The sequence below is a fragment of the Hippopotamus amphibius genome, chromosome X, assembly GCF_030028045.1.
Source record: "Hippopotamus amphibius kiboko isolate mHipAmp2 chromosome X, mHipAmp2.hap2, whole genome shotgun sequence".
NCBI classification, from domain to species: domain Eukaryota; kingdom Metazoa; phylum Chordata; class Mammalia; order Artiodactyla; family Hippopotamidae; genus Hippopotamus; species Hippopotamus amphibius.
Window position 1 is genome coordinate 126,702,255 of NC_080203.1, and position 24,223 is coordinate 126,726,477.

Here is a 24,223-nt window from a genome sequence, read left to right on the forward strand (position 1 = left end):
AAAAGAAAAGCTTTTCTGTTAGTCCACCATTTTGTGAAGGTGAACGGTACCCTTCACTCCTATATATTAATCATGGAAGAACATACAGGATGAGAATAATACTGGCCGAGGCAACACCTTCAGCGGGTCAAATATTTCCCACACTACTTTGCAGATACTTTACTTTTGCCGAAAGTCAGTTTTTAAATCTAGGCTTTGATGTCCACAGTGTAACATTCTCAACATTTGAACTTCATAGAGCAAATCACAAATGTATCATAAAAAGTGGTCTGCTATTCACTTCCAAGAGAAAAAAAATAAACATTTTGTATTCAACAGATCAGCTATGTTGTATTTTTCCATAATATATGATGATTTCCTCTTTATTAAAAAGAAAGCAGGATTTCACCTGAGCCTGGAAGAATTACTATTTGTTTATATTAGTCTGCTAGGTCAGCTAGAGAATTACTCAGATGAAAGTATTAAGTGACGATAAGAGATACTGAAAAGTTTATACATACTTTTCTAAAATTAAAACTTTTTGATAAAATCTGTAGGCACTGGAGGAGTATGTCATGTTGGTAAAATAGATTTTGAACATCCTCGAGTTCTCCCATAACAAGAGAGAAAGCAATGAGGGTGGCAAAGCCAAAAACCCAGGGACAATATACCCAGCAAAACTAGGTGGGGCTATATCTCTGCGAGCACCAAATAGGAGCTGGTTGGAGAGAGACCACCAAGTCATCTGTGTGGGAGGCGATGGAGGGAAGGGAAAGGGGCTCTGATGACTCAGAGGTCAGAAACACCCCAGCTGCCTGCAGGTCCTCACAAGAAGTGGGAGATCCGCATCCAGGGGGAACGAGCTGCAGACACCCCTCATAAACAGAGGAACAGGCCCCAAGGCAGAGGGGTGAGGCACAGCATAAAATTCCCGGTATAACTGCCACCCCGATTCTCTAAGAGCGACAGGTAGCATCCACACTGGCTCTATTCTGATAAGGTGGATGTAGCACATTGATCCACAACAAATAGGGAGAGAAATCAGAAAGTTTATGAAGAGCAGAGGTAGGTAGCTGCTTGCCTTATAGGCATTAACATGAATTATGCATATAAAGATATTAGTTCAAGTCAAATGTTCAGGGAGAGAGTGAAAAGGCAAAGGGGTTGCTTAGCTAATTTCAATAATGTTCAAAGTAAGAAAGCAACAGACAATAGCCAGAAAATTTAAAAGGTGAGTAGGTGCGGGGCAGGGGGGTCTAAGCTATTACAAAGGCATTAGTCTAATGATAGCCATTAGAACATAAATATACATCTTCCTAATTACTACGTGTGTGTGTGTAAAAACATGATGATATGATGTAGTGATCAGTAGGATATAGAGTTAAGTGAAAAAAGCAAAGTGAATAAAAGTGTGCCTAGTGTACTACCATGTCTAAGAATGGAGATAGAATATGTGCTCATATTAATGCAGGAATGAACCAAAAAATAAAATTTAAGAATAAGTGTTACATATGTGGAAGGAAATAGGGAGGAGGAGACAGAGATAGAATGTACACGTACTTCTTTGAATATACGTTTTGTAGATTTGACTTGGGAATCATGTAAATAAGCATAAGTATAAAACAAAGTTAAAGGAAGTCCCTAAAAATTGTTTGTAAAATGAAATAAAGAACCTGTGCATCCAGCTGGTGGCATAGTTATAGTTATACACAGTTTTAAAACAAAATCAAACAAAAGAGCCATCGCTAACAACTGTAAGTAAAATGAAATAATTGTACCTGTGAATCCAGTTAGAGGCAGAATGACACAGAGAGGAATTATCTCAAGTGATTTTAAAACAGTATTTTGAACATCCTTGTGGGATATGCCATAAAGACAAATAGAACTGCAATAAAAATATCTTAAAATGTGTTCGGTAATCAGGTTATTTGCAGTAGTGTTGTTATTCTGAGGCTGCTGTGTGTGGTGTGGGATCAGGTGGAGAAATTATGAGAATTGGGACACACCGATTGTGAAAAAAGAGGCAAAGATTTAAGACAGATGAGGTTACATAAAAACCTTTTGTCCTGAATTTGAATCAGACATATCATATTGCTATGAGCTCATGATGCATATTATCTAGGAAAAATGTACACAAATGTCTTAGTTCTGTCCTTAGCAATGAGCACACTAACACTCAAATTACTAAATACCATTTCCCACTAGAAGGAGTCATGGATCCTTGGAGAAATGACAGATTTCAGATGTCGAGCAACAAACATACCATTGGGACCTTGAGTATCTGGTCTTATCAGAAAGTCAAGACACTAACAGGGACTATTAGGGTCCTGCTGAGAGGACTCAATAGCCCTCTGGAATAGGCTCTCATTTATCAAAGAGGAGACCAAACTGAGCTTCAACAAGAATACTAATATCAATGGATTTAAATAATCAAATATACTTAAATTTATGAGTTCATAAGGATACTTAAAGGAAAAAAAAAACCAACCTGAGTTTTGGGAATGCAGATGAAACAACTAATTGTTTTGAAAACTGGTTTTGAAAAGTGGTAAATAAAGGCACAGAATCAAGTGGTTGTCCTGCCTTTCATATGAATTATTCTTCAGGGTAACCAAATACTTTATCGAGTTACTTAGCTTATAATTGAAGAAATGATGGAATTAGAGTATCACCTTTTTGTAATGAGTCATGAATTGATAGATCTTGGCAAAGATTATCAACAGTTGCTGACATCACAGAAAGAGATACAATCAGATACCAAGTACCTCCAGAGGATGAAAATACACAGCATCCTCCATAAGAGAGCAGATCAGGATCATAGGAAACACAGGAGGACAGATCATGTGACATGACACCCAGGGATACAGTCAGCAAAATTCTGGCTCTGGGTATCTCTACAGGACAAATAACTTGTTTCTTTAAATATACACAAATTGTTTTGAAAGACACGGAAAAAAGAGATGGAAGGAAAAACTAAAGATTAAGAGTTTTAAAGGACATATTGACAAACCATAGTATATGGACTTTATATGGATCTTGATTCAAATATACTGCAATAAGAAATTGTTTTTTGAGAGCATGGAAGATATCTGAGTACTGACTGGATATTTCATTCAGAAAATACTGTTAATTTGTAAGGTGTGATAATACTATTGTGGGATTTTATTTTTTATGAAGAATGTTATTCCTTAGAGATACATACTGAATTATTATAGATGAAATGATGCAATGTCTGGGGTTTGCTTCAATGTCATCCATCAAAGAGTGGGGAAGTGTCTTGGGTATGGATGATTGGCCATGAGTTGATGGCTACTGAAGCTGGGTGAGGGGAACATGGGTTGATTATGCTATTCTCTACACTTAGAATCCTGTTCAATATTTTCTATAATAAAATGTGTCCAAAACCTGCAGCCATGAGCGACTAGTTGTAGTGGCAGTTGCTTCCATTCATTTAGTAATGGCCACCAGATTTCCTTTGCAGACCCAACCTCCCCTCTTAGATGCTGATAATCCAGGTGGGGCTGATCCTATCTCCATCGCATGACCTGGCCCTGGCCCCCATCCCCCCATCCTGCAGCCAGGGTATGGTCCACTCCCTGGGTGACACTGACTTGTTTAGGAGTGGACTGTCACCATCCCTGGCCAGCGAAAGTCCTGTCTGGGAAGTGTGGGTGGGTTTAATAGTAAATGGTGGTCTTTCACACACTTGGGTTGTTAGGCTAGTGGCATGCAAGCCTAGAGCTGTGGTTTAGTCTTACCACTCCTGGAAGAGAGCTCTCCTGAGAAAGAAGCCAGGGCAGGAAGTGTGTGGAGGCAAGAGATGGAAGGTGAAGGATTTCCAATTCCCTTGTGCCTGATCAGCTGCATCCTACATCCTTTTGACTTCCAGAAGCCAGCAGATTCCACCCCCCCCCTTTTTTTTTGTTTAAGCCAGTTTGAATTACATTTCACTTCTGTCTGAAAGGCTCTTATTAATCACAGCTATGCTACTTTTAAGACATACTGTATATTTGAGGGCCCAAGGACGAGGACTTCACGGGGAAAGAAAACAAATTACAGGGGAAGGCTACTTTTAAGGGCTTCCCACATATTTTATTACTTTGTCAAATAATGGAAACTGCTACCTCACAGTGTTTACGAAACATAATACACGCAGGAAATTAAAGGGTGAGAAATGTGCTTTTTTTTTTTTTAAAAATCTTCGCACATTTAGAAGCTTTCTCCGAATGTGGTATTTTTTTTTTATTATTATACATCCCGAAAGAGGTTTCCTTTGTTATTGTGTTTAGCTATTCAGTTTTAAAATTACCAAGCTCTAAGTTACCCAAATACCCTAAAGTGCTCTATCAGAAAGAACATTCCAAATGTTATTTCCGGAATTCAGAGTGAGCTGATGCTGTTGATTGGGTTCAATGAAGAACAGTCTGTTCCACCTCTAATATCCTTGATTTAACATTAAATATAAATGAAAACACCCTGCGGTAGGGTTTCAGAGCATGTGATGAAAACTCAGCTCTGACATGCTTCTTGTAAAAATCCAAGAACGCTCAGCCCACAAAGCAATCCCATTTATTAGACACAGAGATGTAGACTATTTTGTGCATAAAAATATAAATAGAACAGCAGCAAGGAGCTAAAAGGGAAAGAAGGATGTTTAACAGTGATAAGTTCTCACATGGGGGAAAAATAACAAAATCTTTTGTTTTGGAGGTCCTTTATTATTTGACCTAGAATCGGTAACAAATTTCATCTTGGTTGTTTAGGCTGGAAATTCTCAGAATACAGAAAAGCAAAGATGTTGAAATACAAATGAAATCCTATTTGGAATCATAACATACTACAATTGCTAATGTCTAAACGACAAGATCTACCACTTTTTGGTACATTTTTGTGTAAACATATGTACCACATGGAGAAAACGAGTCTATAGTTTATCTTTTCAGTTGTTATCAAATGGCTTATTGACTGCTTTTTAATGTCTACTACATGGTGTTATATAATTTGGCACAATTCATAAAGACTGATTTAAAACATACAGAATACTAATAAGCAAAGGTGTTGAAATTAAGGCCAATTTGAGAGACATGAGTTCATATGTTTGTATGTGGAATTGAAAAGTATTTCAGTGTGGACAAATGGCACTAAAGAAAGTCCCCATTTTCCTTACTTCTACATTTTATACAACATCAAAAAAAAAAAAAAAGATGAGGTGGTTTACACTAGCTGTAAGAAATATCCATTTCTTAGTCTTTCTAAATAATGTACCTTTACTCTGAGCTCCTGCCCAGTTGGCTGGTGGGAAACACACTCTCAGCTATGTCTTGGGAGAGTTCCCCTCTTGCCTGGGTCATGCAAGGGTCCTGGGGATGTTACTCAGCTCTCACCATTCAGGAAAGATCCTCTGGTGGCTGAATCCACACATCCACTGCAGACTGGCCCGTTCAATGTCTAAGGGTCCCTTAGACACCAGGCAGCAGCAAGGAGTAAGAGAAGGTACACACCACAGTGGACACTGCGTTGACTTCCTGGCTTTATCAAGTATTGCTCAACTGACCTTGACCAAATTACAGAACTTTCTAGTAGAGAACAGAGCCTTACATTCAGTTAGCATTTCTCTAATCCTGTATCCTTAACTATAAATAAGTCCAACTACCTGCAATCACAAAGATGTGCCAGGATTTGTGTATATGGCCCAGAAAAGGGCTTAATAAATGGTGGTTGCTTCCCTTTTCCTTTTTTTCCTTTTTTTTTTTTTTTTAATTTCAGTTCAAGTGCCTCTTTCAGCAGCTTCTGTTTGCGTAAGAAAACAAGGTAGCAAAAGTGTGTCAAGGGAGTACGAAATCTCTCTCTGTATCTTACTTGTTCAAAGAATCCTTTTCTGCCTCAGATTTATAAGTCAGGACATTTTTATAGATCCTATTTATAACTAAAACCCACTGTCTTACCATTTTGTTTAGGAACACGGGGGTCTCTGCTACCACACCAGCTGGGTTTCCAGCAGGGAGAGGGTGGATCTTGATAATTAGTACTTCCCTGGTCCCTGCTCCCTGCTCGGTTGCTTGGGAACAGGGACAGGACTTGCCTCATTACCTCCCTCCTCTCTTCTCAACCGTCTCATGGATATTCTGCCATCTTGGAAAATTCCACCCACAGGAACCATTCATCTGCAGGAATTTGAAAACTGCACCCTCTTGAGAAACAGGTAAGATGTGTTGACTACTGATCACAGTATGCTTAAGCTGGAAGCATTTCATATCAATCATCTCCAGTGGTCCCAAATGCGGTGGGGGCATTCCCAGTGATTGGGCAGCACCACCAGGATTTAGTGGATGAGGCCACAGATGTTAAATGTTCACTCAAAGACAGAGCTGTACAATGAAAAATAGTTTCAGAAGGAACGCCTATGGTTCCCCATCCCCACCTTTTGAGGGGTGAGGACTCTCAAGCTGTTACATGGTCATATTGACAGAACGGTTGGGAGATGCCTAGTGTAGAACCACGATCATCTCTCTCCCAGGTGCAGGTCTATTTTGCACTACCCCACTGTCTGTATCTTAAGGACAAGAAGGGGGCACAGTGATGGTACACAGCTTGGATGCTGATTCAGTTAGGAAAGGAGGTGGATGTTCATCTGCAAGTTCATACGTAAATGATCACATAGGGCATAAATATAACCCTGAGAACCCCACACAAAAGGGAAGCAAAAACTGCGTTTTCCCAGAGGAAAGACAGGTTATTGAGTTTAACGTTAAACTAGAGATCATCTTATGTGTGGGCATAAATGTGCTTCTGGCTATAGTCAATATATGATGAGACACTGGATTAAGACATGCGGGCAGGTTCATTTCAAAATGATCACTTAAACCACTTACCAAATACCTCCTTTCAAATCTGTGAGTAGAGACTAAGGTGATGCGAGGAGACTGAGAACAGTGAAGTGAGCAGAAGGGAGGCAGATAGAGATGGCACAGTAAATGATATTGATGGAGTGACCAACATGTTTGGAACATATGATGTGTCAAGGCTAAAATCAACACAGTATGCAAAAGCATGAGACAAGCAATGAACCTGCTTCTGGCTTGAAATCTGTACAGGTAGATTCATCCCTGTGGCTGCCTTCTTGCCAAAGGAAGGGAAGTGGAAGTGCTGAACCCCCTTCCCGGCCTGGCCTGGAAAAATCTGCCACAGCCCTTCCATCCTCTTCCCCTTCTGCATTTTGACAGGGACAAACCAGGAGCTAGGTGTTGAAGATGGCAGTCACAAAACGGAGGGGGCCTGAGTTGGGTCCCCAGATTACCCCCTTAAGGAGAGCTGTCCAGCAATCAGGAGTACCCATTACTGACTTTATGATATTGACAAATAAACTCCTATTGTGACTGAGCCTTTGTATAGGTTTGTATTTGTTACAGCAGCTAGTGCTGTCCTAATCCTGGTCCCTGTTATTAAGAAACACACAGATGGGGGCTTCCTAGGTGGCACAGTGGTTTAGAATCCACCTGCAAATGCAGGGGACATGGGTTCGATTCCTGCTCCAGGAAGATCCCACGTGTCTTGCAGCAACAGAGACCCAACACAGCCAATAAATAAATAAAATAAATTTATATTAAAAACAAAAAGAAAAACAAAATATGTACATTTCCATGTATCAAGACATGGGAGTAATTAACTTTGGGGGGTGATTAGGGAGAACCAGGAAAAGCATTACAAAAGTCTTTGATATTTATCTGTTTGTCTCATTGTTCTTTTAACTTCTGCTACTATCCAAAAAGGATTTTAGGTGGCCAGGAAATTCATATCATTTGCTTTATCTTTATTATCATAGTTGGCCAAAAAAAAAAAAAAAAGCCCAGCACCCTCCATTTTATTTCTCTGCCTCTCTGTCCTCTTATCTTCAGATCAAGTCTCTTTAAATTTCACTGCTTTAAGTAAGGGGTCAGCAAACAACAGCCTATGGGCTAAATTCAGTCCACACTCGTTTGTGTAAATGAAGTTTTATTGGAACACAGCCATGCCTGTTTGTTTACATATTAATTATGGCTGTTTATGTGCTACAATGGCAGAGTTGAGTTGTGACAGAGACCATGACCTGCAAAGTATAAAATATTTACTATCTGGTCCTCTGCAGAAAAGGTTTGCTGACCCTTGATTTAGGTCATTTCTAACCTAATCTCAACCTCAGGAGGGCACACGCCAATAGCCCTGCATCTTTCCACACCCCCTTCACCTGTTTTACACAACACTCTTGTTCCAGACAGAACACAATGCACACCTCATCCCACTGCTGCACACCTGTGTGGTCCCCAAGTTCACTGCCTATCACTTCTGGGTTCTAGCATCCCAGGGGTGAGCCCTGGCTGCCTTCGGAAACCCTGAGTTTCAGGACTTTTAAATTATTCCCCAAGTTATCTTCATATTAAAAGATGAGATTTCTACCCAGGACCCTCTCTGGTTTTGGTTGACTTCTTTGTTTGTGCTCTGATCCCCCAGGAGCAGCAATGACGGCATCTGACACAGAGAGACCAGCTGGTGACAAGTCACAAATTCTGCCCTGTACATTACCTCCTTCTGCCCTTAGAATAAGCCTTAGAAGCACAAATTCTAAGTGACGATGCTGATGGTAACCTGAATAAAGACAACAGTAATTCAAATTTATGAAGAGCTCCTCATGTGCTCTTACCCTGTGAAGAGCTTTACTCACTATAACTCTCACAACAATGCTATGAGGTAGGTCTTCATTTTACAGTTCAAGAAACTGAGGGTTATAGAAATTAAGTCCTTGCTCAGGGTCACGCACAGCTAATCTAATGCAGAGGCAGGACTTGAATTCAGATTTTTCTGATTTCTATACCATATGTCTTTTCAAGGGGTAGCACGACAATATTTTGAAATCATCACCAGTGCTCACCTCCATGCCCATTTCTTTGCTCTGCTTGGTCAGCTCTACTTCTTTGCCCATTCAGTCAGCCAGACCACACAACACTCATCACTGCAGGACAGGGTAGTTACAGAAGAAAGCAGAGAGCTACCTAGGTTCCAGGAGCTAAGGACTGGGCAGGATAACAGGATAATGGGCTAGCAGGAACTAATAGGTTAGGAAGGATGTTCACTAAATGAGAATGAAGTTCCCTCCTCTCCACAATGGGGACTAGTGAGAGCCGCGGGCAATGCAGAGAGTCTGGAGGCGAGCAGAAGAGCACCACCCTGTGGGTGCCCGGGAAAGGACAGGTGTGCTTCCCCTCTTTTGAGAAGCCGATCCTCTGGTTAGTATCACTTAGGAACCCCTAGATAGCCTTGCGGAATTAAAGAGCACAGCGACCTGTGCCTTCTTTCCTAGTCAAAACCTGGAAGGTGACAAGATCTTGGAGGGAATTAGCCCTGGAATTATTGTGTCCCAGTAATGGCTTAGGAGGGGCAAGTGCACCAAGATGACAGAGACGTGGCTTCAGAGGGTTGACAGTAGTGCACAAGGGATGACACGGTAGCTCCCAGCCTATGTGAGTGATCAAAGGGCGACCAGATGGGCACAAAGATATCTATGCTAATTCCAGTGAGATGGATGATGGGGCCGAAGAGGGGACACACTTCACCTCTCCCATTACATGCACCCCCACCAAATTCCCAAACGTAGACTCAGCACTGAAGAAAATGGGATGAATTGACCATATACTTGGATTAGCATCTGAAATAAAATCTGGATTGTTACAGATAACAGATAAATAACAATATACTTCTTGCACATCTGAAGGTGTGGCCTGAGATTCCTGCCAATCACACCCTCCACTGTGTCTACAGAAACAGGATGTGGCCTTGAACATCTGAGACCCTCTACTAAAATCTCTAGGGAATGAGGCTTACACCTTGATCACGAGCACATTCTGACCACAGGCTCACCAAGATAAGTTTTTTTCTTTTCAGCTACTTATACAAAGGGCATGGAAGAATTTATAAATTTGTAGTTTTAAAGGATTAAAAGAACATGGCATAAGGCCAATAATTATCTTCTTCCATTTTTCTTTTTAATACAAGTAAGGTACTTGTTAAGTTAATACAAGGTAAGAGATTCAGTAGTGTTAACAATATGAGATCACTGAAAACATGCCCTAGTTTAAATTTTTTTTCTGGTTCTTCCATCTCCAACATTTACTTTCCATACATGAGTCGCATAAAAGCATCTACAGTAATAGAGAGATTTAATGAGAGAGTGGGAGATGGTTATGAAAATCTAAGGGGCAGTAAAATAATCTGAGTGAAGTCATCTTTCTCATTCATTTTCATCATTATATGTCATTATAACCTTTATGAACTATGGACTCAAATCCTTTTTTCTACTTTATCCATATTAGAACATTTTCCCATACTTTTCATCTTCTAGAATCGCCGACTTCTGTCTCCCCAGGCTGTGTAATTTGCAATTGTCAGAAAAAGTGTATACTTCAAGTGTGTATTAGGTGAGACCACAATCTGTACTGTCAGCACACCAAGGGGCTGTTCCTTTGGGTTTTCACTGAAAGTGCTTGCTGGTTTTACTATAATAAGGCTTTATTATGTCATACATCATCATGCATATTTTATGTGTGGGATGCTTGGTAGATGTTCTTTGCTTTGTTATTTTACTACACAGCACTGTGAGGCATCTAAGCCCAGCTAAAATGAGACAGGAAGGTGACCTTCCTAATAAATCCTTCTGCAGACACAGTGCTCCTGGAACATGATCTGATTTGACTTTCCATTATCATTCTGATGAGGAGGGACTGACAAAAAGACAGATGTCATTGTTAGATGCATCTCTTCTAAATGGTTTATTTCGCTCTTATTAAGCTTGCCAGGCTCCCACTGCCCACAACGAGCAGGTGCTCCTGAGCGCTTCCTACTAAAATCAAGGCAAATGTTTGGCCAACCTGGGATAGGAGACAGGCTATTTGTGTCAAATCCAAAATTGAAGTGGAGGTGTCTATGCAATGAAGGCATTAAGACCCGGGTTCTAGAGCCCATTTCTGGCTCTGTTGTTTGCTGGGCCCACCAAGTATGGACTTGATATGTCAGAGAGCCGCCTCGGTCCCCTTTGGAACACTAGGTCCCAGTAATTTGTACTGGCTTTCTTCCGCTCCCACTGTGTGCCCCGCTCCTGATCCTTAGCAAGTGTCCAGGTTGAGCAAGTGCTTCAATCCCTCTAAGCCTCAATTTCCACTCTGTAATGTGGGTACATTTAATAGTACTTGCTTGCTGTGCTGTTGTGCTGGGCAGTTGTGAGGACTACACATGATGAGCGCGTTAAGAGTGTTCACTCAGGGGCCAGATTAGGTTGTCCTCCACCACTTACCAGTCTCGGGATCTTGGGCACATCCCTTAGCCTCCCTGTGCCTCTATTTCCCCATCTGTAAATCAGAGTAAATGGACCAGCATTGTACCCGTTTACCATTGTGAGGATTGAGCAAGAATACACAAAAAGTACTCAGGACAGGGCATGGTAAGCACCATGTAAATATAGCTGGTCTTAACACTGAGGAAAAGTGTTTAGCAGGAGGTTTACCATATAACAAGGACTTAATACATGTTAACACTCATCATCCTTGTTAGTTGGGATGCCATCAATAATATTCTTTTTATTTTCTGAAGTGATAAAAAAGTTACCCTTAAAAGTTATACACAAAGCTTTGACCTTGATAATGGAAGTGAGTTGGCTCATTTCTCTCATGTTCAAGGAAGACATGAGTCCTCCATTTGAGCATTGTTAGAATTGGTAGAATAATCTTCCTGGTCTTGAACTGAAAAGCTCACGTTGGTTGTCGTGTCTTTATATGTATTAGTTACTTAGGAATGTTACTAAAAATTAGTGGTTTTCTCCTTTGTGAATTAAAGTAATGATTAGTAATTTATCATCTATTTTTATTCCTTATTACAGTTATTTTCTTATTGGAGGAAACCTACTGCTCCCCAGAAAAGCTCTCCAATTCCACGTGATTAGTACAGAAGTGGTGAGAGATGTGGGCAACCTTCTGTAGATGGGACCATAGCTATGGAACTGCTCATTAGTTAGGTCAGCAGGAATAGTCAGCTTAGGTAGTGAGAGAAGACAGGTGGAGGAATAGTTAGCTGCCCCACTGCAAAGAAGAGGCAAAGGCAGAATTAGTTTCCAGTTCAACTCTTGTGCCTTCTTACTATGGGGTGGGCAGCCCTCAGCTTCTACTACTACCACGGAAAGGGAGCCAGCATTTCCAGAGTCAGGTGCTGGGGGGGAGGGCGGGGGGCGGTCAAGGAACATTTGGATATTATATGAAAGACTATGTATACAAGTGGATTTTTCCGGGTGGAGGGATAAGTCCATGGTGTTTATCAGACTCTCAAATGGCTCCCTCATCCCAGAAGACTAGTGCCTCCAGTCTCACGTGAGCCAGATCTCTCCTGCCGCCTTGATGATGCGATTGAGGGAGCACAGAAGCAAATTTTGAGCTTGTGGTTCAGGGCAGCCATCCAGGCAATGGATATTTCCATGTCGCTTGGGAAGTGAGTGTCCCTCAGGAGAGTCTGGAAGATCTCTTTTACAACCCTCTCTCCAAGCATAAACGTGCCCTTCCACGCTGGGCCAACGGCTAACCCTCTACCACCATCACCACCTTCCTGTGCGTCCTGGTCCACCCCCCCCCAAACATGCCCACCCAGCACCACCCTCCCCCTCAATATAGTGCCATGAATTAGTAGTCTCCTCCTTGAGGGCAGGAATCATGTTTTAGGTATTTATGCATTCCCAGTACTCTACATGACATTTGCTACCTCATTAAGGCTCAGTAATTGTGAGCACTGTAAATTAAAGAAATTAATTTAAAAAATGAATTTAATTGGATTGGCTAGCCTTGGGGGATTGAGCACGATTCACAATGTCTGTGAGCAATTATACGCCATAGTTTTTTTTAATTAATTAATTTTATTGGCTGTGTTCGGTCTTTTTTGCTGTGCGCGGGCTTTCTTTTTTAGTTGCGGTGAGTGGGGGCTACTCTTCGTTGTGGTGCGCGGGCTCCTCGTTGCTGTGGCTTCCCTTGTTGTGGAGCACGGGCTCTAGACACGTGGGCTTCAGTAGTTGCAGCACATGGGCTCAATAGTTGTGGCTCACGGGCTCTAAAGCGCACGCTCAGTAGTTGTGGCGCACGGGCTTCGTTGCTCCGCGGCATGTGGGATCTTCCTGGAGCAGGGCTCAAACCCGTGTCCCCTGCATTGGCAGGCGGATTCTTAACCACTGCACCACCTAGGAAGCCCCTATACGCCATAGTTTTTAAAAATAAAATTTTGGAGACTGTTTTAAGGTAATTCGTCTAGTTGTGAAAAGTCAAGGGAAATTATCCTTGGATACTTCTAAAGAAGAAAGATATGGTAATTTGCAAAGGCCAGGAATTCTTCAAAGATTTCACTCCTCCACCACCACAAAGTATGAGTTAGAGTTAACAATTTAGAAAACTATGAAATGAACGGAACTCATCTAATTTCAGTGCAGCAATTATAGCTCTTTTTGAGGATACATGAAAAAACCCAAATGTGGTTACTATAGCAGTAAATTGGTCTCCAAGAAACTCTTTCAATTCTCAAGAAAAAAAAAAAATTCTATAATAGAGCAGCCAAATGATAAGAAAAATAATCCACAAAGAAACACAAACGTATCTGGAAACAAAAAATGATCCATGAGCAAATGTGGCAATGGGAAAAAAAAGAACAAAATAAGACCAAACCATGTAGGCAAGTAAATGGATGCCAATTTTTAAAGAGAGAATTTTACAGTGTTATTAAAATGATGAGTGTTTTCCCAGATTTCCTCAGTGGCTAAGAAAATGAGATATTTTAGCAAACAGAAAGGGAATTTATCTTGTGTAAGATACAGACATTAAAACACATATTGGCTGAGAAGCCCAATAAAAAAGAGATTATTTTACTAGAGCTGAATTTTCAGGTTAGTATACACATGGCAGAGAAATGACTAAACTGATGGGAAGGCACAGGAAAATTTTCTAATGGATGAACTTTTTCATTAGTGAGATACGCATTATTTCAAAATTCTGATTTAATGAATTTGGAGGTATTTGCTATTCAATACAATACCTCCACAACCAGCTGCATTTCTCCTCTGTGAATTGCACTGTGTCACTGGACTTAGATTTATTTGGTTAAATAAAGTACCCTGTTTCTTTTATAAAGGTAAATTTATTGCCTTGAGATTAAAAGGGAGTAAGTTTTAGGATGACATGTTCACCATCTCAGTAGTATCTGGGCCGATGTGTTTTTATCACTAGCAAAATCCTTTCAAATCTGACAATTCCCTCAAGTGGTCAATGGGGGAACCTATCTGTCTTGAGAGGTCCCAAGTGAACAGATGTCACGTAAGCTCCCTGAAGGCTTTGGCTCACCTGTCCCCGTGGATCAGGTGCCTAGCTTGGTGGCCTGCATCTATACTATGTGCCAGAAAACGTGTGGTAAATAGGTGAATAAAATGAATGTTTCTCTGAGGGTTAGATTCATTAGCTGACATTCAAACTCACAGAACAGCTGTAGGAGGGCTTCGGGAAAACCACCTAAACTGGTCATTTCCAAAGAGCGTTTTCCCAAGCCCACTAGCTCTCAACACATCGTTAGCAGCTACCTCCTATGGGCCTGGGATTGGGCCAGGCTGTGGGGACATGGCAGAGGTCTCTTTTCTGATAGAACTTGGGATCCAGGTCACCTGATTCTACAACATTAAGCATCATTCCTGATTCAAACTGTGTCCTTGTCATCTATCACTGAGACACCAGCCAAGGGACACAAAGACCACATTCTAAAATCAACTGCAAGCAACTGCAAACAAATGGGATTCGCCAGAACTTTCTAAGAGGAGGCCCAATGTGATGGGCTACTGCCAGTCACCTCTTCCGCTTCCCCTCTCCTTCTGGAAAGGATGGGGGAGAACCATGGAGCTGTGAGAAGGGCCGCGAGGCTGTGACAGTTCACATACTCCCCACTGGGATGAGGTCAAGTGCACATCTTGAAGAACAGGCAGTCTGGCTGGTACCATACCTAAGAGGTTTTGCACGAAAGCCTGTGCCAAGAGGGTGCCTCTCTCTCTTGCCACCAAAGAACCCACAGATGAGTCTCACAGTGGAGCCAGCATGTAGGCACCAGGGACACGGAGGGAGGCGACAGCCAAGGTTAATCAGAGGAGAAGCCACAGTTCACCCAGAGGGCTCAGCTCTCCCTCCCCTCACCCCGGGGATGGGGAGGAGGACTGGGCTGAGACAAAGGCAAAAGAGTTTTATGTATCTGCTTAAAAAGCAGGCATGCTTTTCCATTTCAAACACCACAACCCCATCAAGTATGTGGCGAATCTTGCGGTACTCACAATGCCACCCTGAGAGACATTCTCTGTGTATATGATTTGGGATTTTAATCTAAATTTGACTTAACCAAAGGAAAGGGACTGGTTACCTTAATACTTCCTAAAGCAGGGGTTGGCAAACCTTTTCTGGCAAGGCTAGATAGTCAAGGGCCCCGGGTCTCGGCCACAAGTACACAGCTCTGCTACGGCAGGCAGAAGGCCTCTTTAGGGCATACACGAATGAATGGGTGTGGCTGGTTCCCGAGAAAATTTTATTTCTGGGCATTGAAATTTGAATGTCATATGATTTTTCTGTGTCACAAAATATTCTTTTATTTTTTCCTCAACTCTTTAAAAATGGTAAAAACCATTCTTAGCTCCTGCGCTGTCCAAAACAGGTGGCAGGCAGGCTGGCTTTGCACTGCAAGCTGTTGTCTGCTTTCCCCTCTTAACTGGTTCATCTAGTCAACAAATCTTCATTGAGCTCCATTACATAAAAAGTCTGATAGAGACTTTTGTTTACAGAGATGCCATTTTCTTCCACGATGCATTAAACCAGAAGGGAAAAATCTATTTTGGAAAAAAAATCTTTCTAAATGCCCTGGAAGGATGGCTAGTACATGACCACACGCTTAGATGGCTTTTCCTCCATCTCCGTCCTGTGGCAGGCAATTCAGTCACAGCAAACACAAACAGAGATATTTTATTTCTTCTGTCATCCTCTGAGCACAGAAGCATGTGGCTAGGGGACAACACAATGCCCGTGTGACCTGTCATCAGCTCCAACACAGCGCTCCAGAATGCCAGCCCACAGAAGGCTCAGAGCCTGCCTACGTGAGGTGTGTTCCCGCTAACAGCCACACGCATCTCAAGAGAGAAGTGGTTCCAAATGGTCACACTGTAGCTCCCTCCCAAGGGCTCTAAAATGCAGCGTCACTCAGACCTTGAATTCCTGGTCCCCAGGAAGAATGACAGTGTGCCCAGGGCTCGCTCCTGCCCCAGGGCGCCCGACAGGAGCCTCAGTGTTGCTCCCATGGAGGAACTTCCTCTGGGGATTTGGACTTGGACGCCCCACAAGGACAGGCACTTTGCCAGTCAGCTGCAAAGCTTCAACTCTCTGAGACCCACACTAAAGTACGGTGACCAGATCAACCATCCTGGGACGGAGGGGCGTCTCAGGGTGTGGGCCCTTCCCTGCCAAAACTGCGATGGTTGCTCACCCTAAAAATGTCTCCTCTGTTTCTGTTTCTCTGTCTTCTCCCCCTTGTCCCAGTTCTGCACTTCGCTGTAAAGCAGAAGCTGAACTAGGCTTGGGAAAGACACTTCCCCCAGAAAACCCCAGAAATACTCAACTTTTTGCCTTTCTCAGGGTACAGATGTACCTTTTGTTATGAGAGAGCATAAATGTTAGAAGATCCCCTTCTCAGTTTAAAGTGTTCTGAGGTCCTTAACGTCTGTTCCATCTTACCTCAAAAGGTTGCTTTATGAAAGACAGATGTCACACAGGCCAGCCAGTATCCCTCAGCATGCGGGGGCGGCGCAGGGCACACTCACTTAACAGACAGCTTCCTTTGGAAAACTTATAAGACTCCCTCTGCCCTAAATTCACTGTGGGAGTAGAACTCCGGTGGGCTTCGAAGAAGATTCTTGACCACTATTTTAACATCACATAAAATACATTTTCTGGTGCCCCCTTAAGAATATCACATAACAAATAATTTACATCTATGCGGAAACTAAACCCATAAACCAAGCACATTTCAAAAACTGTCCTACTTTTGACCTAATGATCCTTTTTCCTTGGTTGATGATTTCAAAAGTCAGTAATGAATCAGTCAAGTATGAAAAACCGGTGAAGTGTATGATCGTGCATCCATGGGATGGTGCTTAGAAGAGTATTCGTCACTTAAACGGGACTCAGCAATTGCATGTTGATCTCCTTGATTATGGAAGATCAATGTGTTAGTAATTTTAGAAGGAAACCAAAATGCAACCCTTGGATAGAGCAATGGAAATAGAACTATTTCACTCAGCCCATGCATCCCGAATGTTAACAGAGCAGGCAAGTAGGTGTCTCTGTTTACAAAGCCTGGTTGTTACATTAGAGGTCAGTGTCAATAGCACTTTCAAGGTGAACGTGGCAGCTTGTGTTTCTGCCCTGAAGTGGCCCCTGGGAAGCCCTTCCTCTGCAGGGTGGGGTCTCAGAGCTGCGCAGCCGCCAGATGGGGCCCCGGTGAGTTAGGCACCTACCTGACCAGGTCGATTACCCGCTCCCTCGGCGCAGCGCTGACCGGCTCATCGTTGATCATTACAATCTGATCTCCCGGGATCAGCTTGCCTTCGGAGGGGCCACCTGGAGACAAATGAGAGCGAAGAGCAGGTGAGAAGACCATTGGTCATGCATCCGTCTGTAGCCTCCTCTCCCTGTCATGATGCCTAGTGAGCAACAGGTGCTATCAATAAAAACAAAACCCACCCACGCTGGGGTGTTCTCTCCATCGTCCTTCTCAATGCTAGACAGAACTGGGGAGGGGGGAGCTTTGGGGAAGCTCCGGAGGCCCAGGCTGCACCCTGGCCAATGAAGTCAGACGCTCTGGAGGTGGGACTCAGGCATCAACATTCCTCTCAAACTTCCCAGGCAAGGTTGAGACTGGCAATGCTTCCCAGACTTTAACCGCCATATGAATCATCTGGGACCGGGTTGCCCTGCAGACTGATTCAGTAGGTGAGGAGGAGTGCGGGGTGACATAATGCATGTCTCACGAGGTCCCAGGGGCTGCTGAGGCTGCCAGCCAGCTGACCATACTCTGAGTATCGAGGCCCTTAGAAGAAGGTATTCCCCCCACAGGTAGCCAGTCTGTTGGGTTGATGCCTGGCAGCTGGAGTTGCAACCACCTAAACACACCTGGAATTGAACACAGTTGCATTTACTTACTCTGTACACCAGGGGGACAGCACACTGTGGGGGCCCGTGAGACAGCTGAACACGAGGGTGCTAGGAAGGACTTGTAGGATTCGTCCTCGTGTTATGTGCTTTGGGAGGAGGGTTCGAGGAAGTGGGGCTTTGCTCTCAGCAACTGGGAGCAATTCTATCATGAGCATCTTAATAATTCTTGCCTAGAAAGTGGGAGGAAGGAAGCTAGGATTGGTAAAGAAGTAGCAGTCCCCAGTATCAGCTTGGAGGTGAGGGCATTTGGTCATTTCTGTGATTTGGATAATGCCGGGATATCTGTGGCGGGGGTCACTTGTGATTACACATGACTCATGTTTTTGTCTTGATCCATCACAGCCTCTTTCAATTGCGTTTCCAAGGAGAAGGTAGAGAATGAATATTTGTTGAGCATTTATTGTACAGCAGGCAGCAGGCTAAGTGCTTTAACTAGTAACCTCTCTAAATGCTATAATCCCTTCCATATGATGACACAGCTGAGGCTCACACGGGGGAAAGAATTGCCTGGAAGGGTTGGGCTGCATCTCAGCTTAGGTCTGTGGACTAGGTCTGTGGACCTTTCCAAGTTCAAGGTGGCCAATATCTCTTTTGAACTTGCTCCTATAACTCAAAAACTGGTCACTGCCAGGTCTCTCGACACATAAAACTTAAAGACACAGCTGCATGAAGCACACATCTGTATTAAACAAAACCTGAAAATGAATACTTTGATAATATAGATTGTCTTCACATGTCTAATAGAACTACCCCCCAAATACTGAACTGGTGCTATATGGTCCTAGAATTTTAATTTTATTTCCAGAGGTCTATCTGGATAATAGGTGCAACTGCAATGTTGTTTCAAATATCATTTTTACTTCACTTAGTAATTGAAATGAACACTTCACACCCAGAACATGGAACTCAAAGTGATGCGGTTGTTCTCTATACACCCAGACACTTGGCATATGTGTCAGTCAAGCTGGAGCAGACACTTGTCTTCTTTCTGGAGAGTGAGAGGGTGGGAAAGACCTTAACATGGCCCCATATCAGTGATAGAAAATATTCATTTCCAGATGTGCGAACTGAGATTCAGTGTTTGCACACATAAGGAATTCTGACAATCACTCGAGGGACTTTTGATGACAATTGAGTTACATACGGGCAATCACTCAAATTCACGCAAAGACATGGTTAGAAGTCAAATGCTGGTCAAATACAGAAAAATCTCCACACTATTTGGAGAGTGGACATTAACTAGTACTCTGGTGACAAAACCATGTGCAGATGAACAGGACTTAGTCTTACGTCTGACCTATGCTTTTTGATCAAATGGAAATATCTTGTTTAAGCAAGAATTATGGGAGGAAGTAACACACAGTTCCTTTCAGAACATGAAGCAGGGGGAGTTCAGAGAACTCTCATGCCCTTTACTGAAGGCTGGCTTGTCTACTATAGAAAAATCTGCTCTTGCCATCAGAATCACTTGGGACTTCAGTGGAGTCACTTTATGATAGACACAGTTTATGTGACCAGCAGTTTCACTCATAAAAATGACTGGAAACCGTGCTCTTTGACCTTAGTTTTCCCTTTTTCTACTCTTCTCCAACGAGAAGAGGCTGAAGGACAGTAAGACAACACAAGAAATCGAAAAACCAGAGCTGAGTCTCCAGTTAGCTCTGGGGAGGACACACACTTTGGAGAATCCCATAACCAGAGATGTTAAAGTGGCCCACTACTACAAAACAGTGCCAAATTGGACCCCGTTTCGGAAAAAAATATGTGTACACACACATATACGTATACATACATATAATACATTATATATGGTACATAATATATACACATGTATGCACAGAACTGTCTACTATATATACATACACTAAAAATATACTACATATATATAGAGCACACATATTATATGCTCTCCATGTACACACTGATAATGGTTAACTCACAGTAGTAGGAATTCAGTGATTTTTTAAAAAAACTTTATCATCTATACTGTCTACAATGTCTTGTTTTTTCAGGAAAGCATATGGATTATTTCATTATTATGAAAAACAACAAATCTCTTTTATTTCGAGAATAAAATTCCCAATTGCATCGAGTTCAACAACTATGATCTACAGCTAACAACATAAAAAGCTCAGCAGACAAAGTAAGAAGTTGTGTGGTGAGGGAACAGGAAACATTCTCCTCTGCACAAGTAGAAAGGGGCTGACTGTATTGGCAGTGCTTGCCCTGGGGCATGGTGTGTTAAAATAAGGAAAAACGAAATCGATTTTAATACTCTATACTAGCTCACTAGTTGGCTTTAATTTCCCTTAACTGACAGACTCAACTGGCCAAATATTTGAGTTTAATAAGAATAATAATAATAAGCATCTCTGGAATAACTTCCATGCATTTCATTCCCTCCCTAGCCCTCGAAGGCAGACACTATGATCTTCATTACCCAAAGGATGTAGAGAAGTTACGTCAAACTGAAACGAAGGGGAGTTAACATGGAAGCTAAAAAAAACCTAATAAGGATCAGAGGCAGGACTCAAGTCGATCAAACTCAGGCAGTCTGATGCCAGAGTCTGTGCTCTTGACTACAGCATTTTACTTTTGAACTCTGTTACTGATTTGCAAAATCCTGGGGAAAAACAGCATAGAAGATATTTTCCTTTTGTCTGAAAATAAATCCAGAATAAGTGCATTAAAATAAGTATATAAATACATATGATAAATAATAGAAAGAGCATTGTTTCTGGAAAGGCCAAGACAGCCCATGTCAGCTAATGGCATCATAGTCCATTATACTCAACTGTGTTGATAGCAGAACATCCATATATTAAGAATGATTGAGACCAAGTACACTATTTACCTGATCGTATGATAGAATTTAAGAGATTTGCCACACATTGAATCGGTCAGCATTTACTGTATGACAAGACACCCCCAAATTCAGTAGGGTTTCCTCTGATGCTTATGGGTCTTTAAATAGACTGTGGATTGGCTGACCAAGGGCAGGCTTGGCTGGGGAGTTGTGCTATACACTGAAGGTCAGCCTGTACTTAGCTCTAGGCTGCAGGCTGGTTGCCCCACGTGTTCATTTTGGGGCTCAGGCTGAAGGGGCAGCAGCCACTTCAGGGAAACTCTTCTTATGGGCACGGCAGAAACCCAAGAAACGAGCTCAACTCCGTAAGCATATTTCAAGCCTTTGCTTATGTCATCTTTGCTAATATGCCACTGGCCAAAGTCAGTCACCTGGTCCCACCCAACAGCAATGGGGTAGCGAAATATATTCTGCCTCTAGTGGGAAGAGAGGGGAGCACATCTTTGCAAAAGAATGCAGCCACCCCAAAGATCTAAATCCTAGAGAAACTTAAATACAACTTTCTGCTTTTCCACTAAGGTGTGCCTCGGGAGCTTACTGAAAACAGCACCACGCCTGCCTCTTAATACATGCATTCATACATTAAGAAGTGGGTCATTCCCATGGTTACAAACGATGGATCAGTGTTTTTCGAAGTCTGCTGATATGATTGATGGGTTTGGAAGTTTAGACCTCGTTTGCAGAGCCATTTCTGTCCTTCTGCTGGTCTGGCTCTATCCAAGTGATGGGAAAACTCAACTAGACTTCACAGCCTAAAACAGAGCGGTATGAAACTTGTGCTGGCAAGGGGTGGTGGATGGCCCTGGAGACTGAGCAGTGAGGTTGAGTGCTCACCTGGTGTTACTGAGCGGACGACCACTGGCTTTTCACTCCCTGCCACGAAACCGAATCCCAGCACAGGGTCCCTCCTCATCTCCACCCTCCGCGGAGCCGGAGGGATGATTTGGCAGCTCTCCAACCGAGGGTCGTCAAATGGGATCGCCTGTGTCATGTGACTGTGGGAAAAGCACACGCAAGAGAAACGAGGCATCAGTGGACGTTTGGCAATGGCCCGGCGACCGCATCCTCTCTAGTTGCTGAACCTTCTATTCTCTGTTTGGTAAAGAGTGGGGAAGACGTGGGGAGACCCACTGTCATGAGTCTTGCATGGCCACCTTGTTCCTTGAAAACTCTAGGCCCACTTCTGGTTGAGGCCTTTGTTCTGGCTGTCTCCCCAACCTGCAATGCTCGTCCTGCAGGTATGTTTATGCGGCCCATCCTCACCTCTCTTAAGTCCTTGTTCAAATGCAAGCTTCTTATACAGGACTACCCTGGTCACACACTTTGAAATCATAGCTCTGCCTCCCCACACCAGATCCCTTTACCCTTTTCTACTTTTTTCCCCCATAGCACTAATCACTTACTAACGAGCTGTGGAACCTACTTAGGCTTATTTTTATTGTTCTGCTCTCCATACTAGAATGTAAGCTCCACAAGGGCAAGGAATTTTGTTTCATTCACTGACTTATCCCAGGTGCCTAGAACAGTGCCTGGCACATAGTGGATTCTCAATAAATAACTGAATTACTAAGTAGAGAAAAAGATATTTCCTTGGGGAAAATCATCAAATTATAACTGACATACTGAGAAAGGATCTCAGAGGGTTCTGGACATTCTGTGGATAACACGTATGGCTTGTGGGTCCAGTGAAACTGAAGTGATGGGGATCGTTCTGGTGGCAATAGGTTATCCTTGTGTCAAATACAGTCCCCCTTTCCAAAGAAGTTGAAGAACTAACTCTTGGCATTTCTGTTCCAGAGAGACTTTCAAATGATTTAAATGAATCTTTCTGTTAACACCTAAACTTCAGCAGTCTTATTAATAATCCAAACTCGAAAAGTGTGCAGCATTCAAACATTTTCAAAAATGCATCCACAAAGAGTCATTTGATCCACAAAACAACCTTGAGAATGAAGGAGCAGAGCAGGTATAATTATCTGCATTTTGCCAGGGAGGAAACTGAGATCAAAATAGTGGCTTATTGTCACTCAGGGCCCATGGTTGGTATGCCAGAGAGTCGGGTTGAAAATCAACTCCCGTGACTCTTAATGAAGTCTTCACTCATGCACATCATCCAAGGCAGACTTCTTTTGGGGAAGAGTTATTAGTTTGAACATTAGAAATCTCCTTAAATATGTAAGCCAAGATTATTTCAATGACACGGGCTTAATTCAATTTTTCTCTGTCTAATCTTCTTCAATAAGTAAAAGAAGATCATTTTAAAATACCTCGAAAGATGCTACTCTATATGCCATCTGGACAACATATTGTTCAAATGTAATAAAGAAGGACAGAGAAGGAGGAATCCTATTGTCCTTCAGTGTAATTAATAAGAGTTAAGAAAAATCAATGAAAACCTGCTAAGATCTGTCCTTTTGGCATATACCACTGGCGAGGAAAATAAAAGTTTAAAATCCCTTTGAAACAGAAAGAAAGGAAATGTCTTTTTTATTTAGCAGTTTGTGATCTAGGGAAAAGAGAAGTGTTACTTGCAAACGAACCCATTGTGTGCCACGTGCTGACACTCATCTGTTACCTTCTTTCATCTTCACAACCCCTGGGACTGAGGGATTTCGACCCCACTCACCTCCTCTTTGCAAATGCCCAGAGAGGAAGAATAATTGGGCCAAGGTCACACTCTTTTCAGGTGTAAGCCAGGTGCAATTCACACCAGGTCTTCTGATAAGTGTCATGTGCTTGACCAGCTACATCATTTGCAAGGACAGTGCAAAATGAGAATGGGACCCTCCTGCCAACATGATTAAGAACTTCAAAACAGCAGAAGATGAAACCCAGCCCAGGGCCCTGTGTAACTAACTGCATGGGTCACATGCCCATGAAGCTGGCCTTGGTAGGGTGCTATCCCCAATGTCTCACCACCATTCTAGAAATGTCCAGACTCAGAGTAGCGGCACTGTAAGGTCAAAGGGGGAAGGGCTGTCTTCTGTGAAATTGCAGGCATTTGTCTGGATCCCGAGATCAGACATGGCTACCATGGGGGAGCATGTGCTTGGGACGAAGGGAGGTGGGACGACATCAGGTGGGCAGAAGGTCACAT

General features: G+C 42.7%; 1 protein-coding gene across 1 annotated transcript in view; it reads right to left on the reverse strand.

The window, feature by feature from the left end:
- FRMPD4 (FERM and PDZ domain containing 4) overlaps nt 1-24,223 on the reverse strand; it is a 172,952-nt gene that overhangs the window by 68,411 nt on the left and 80,318 nt on the right. The window contains exons 2-3 of the mRNA XM_057718874.1: nt 21,961-22,121; nt 17,564-17,666 (exon numbers count right to left, since the gene is read on the reverse strand). Of these exons, the coding sequence (XP_057574857.1) occupies nt 17,564-17,666; nt 21,961-22,121 (264 nt within the window). The remainder of the gene's footprint in view (nt 1-17,563; nt 17,667-21,960; nt 22,122-24,223) is intronic.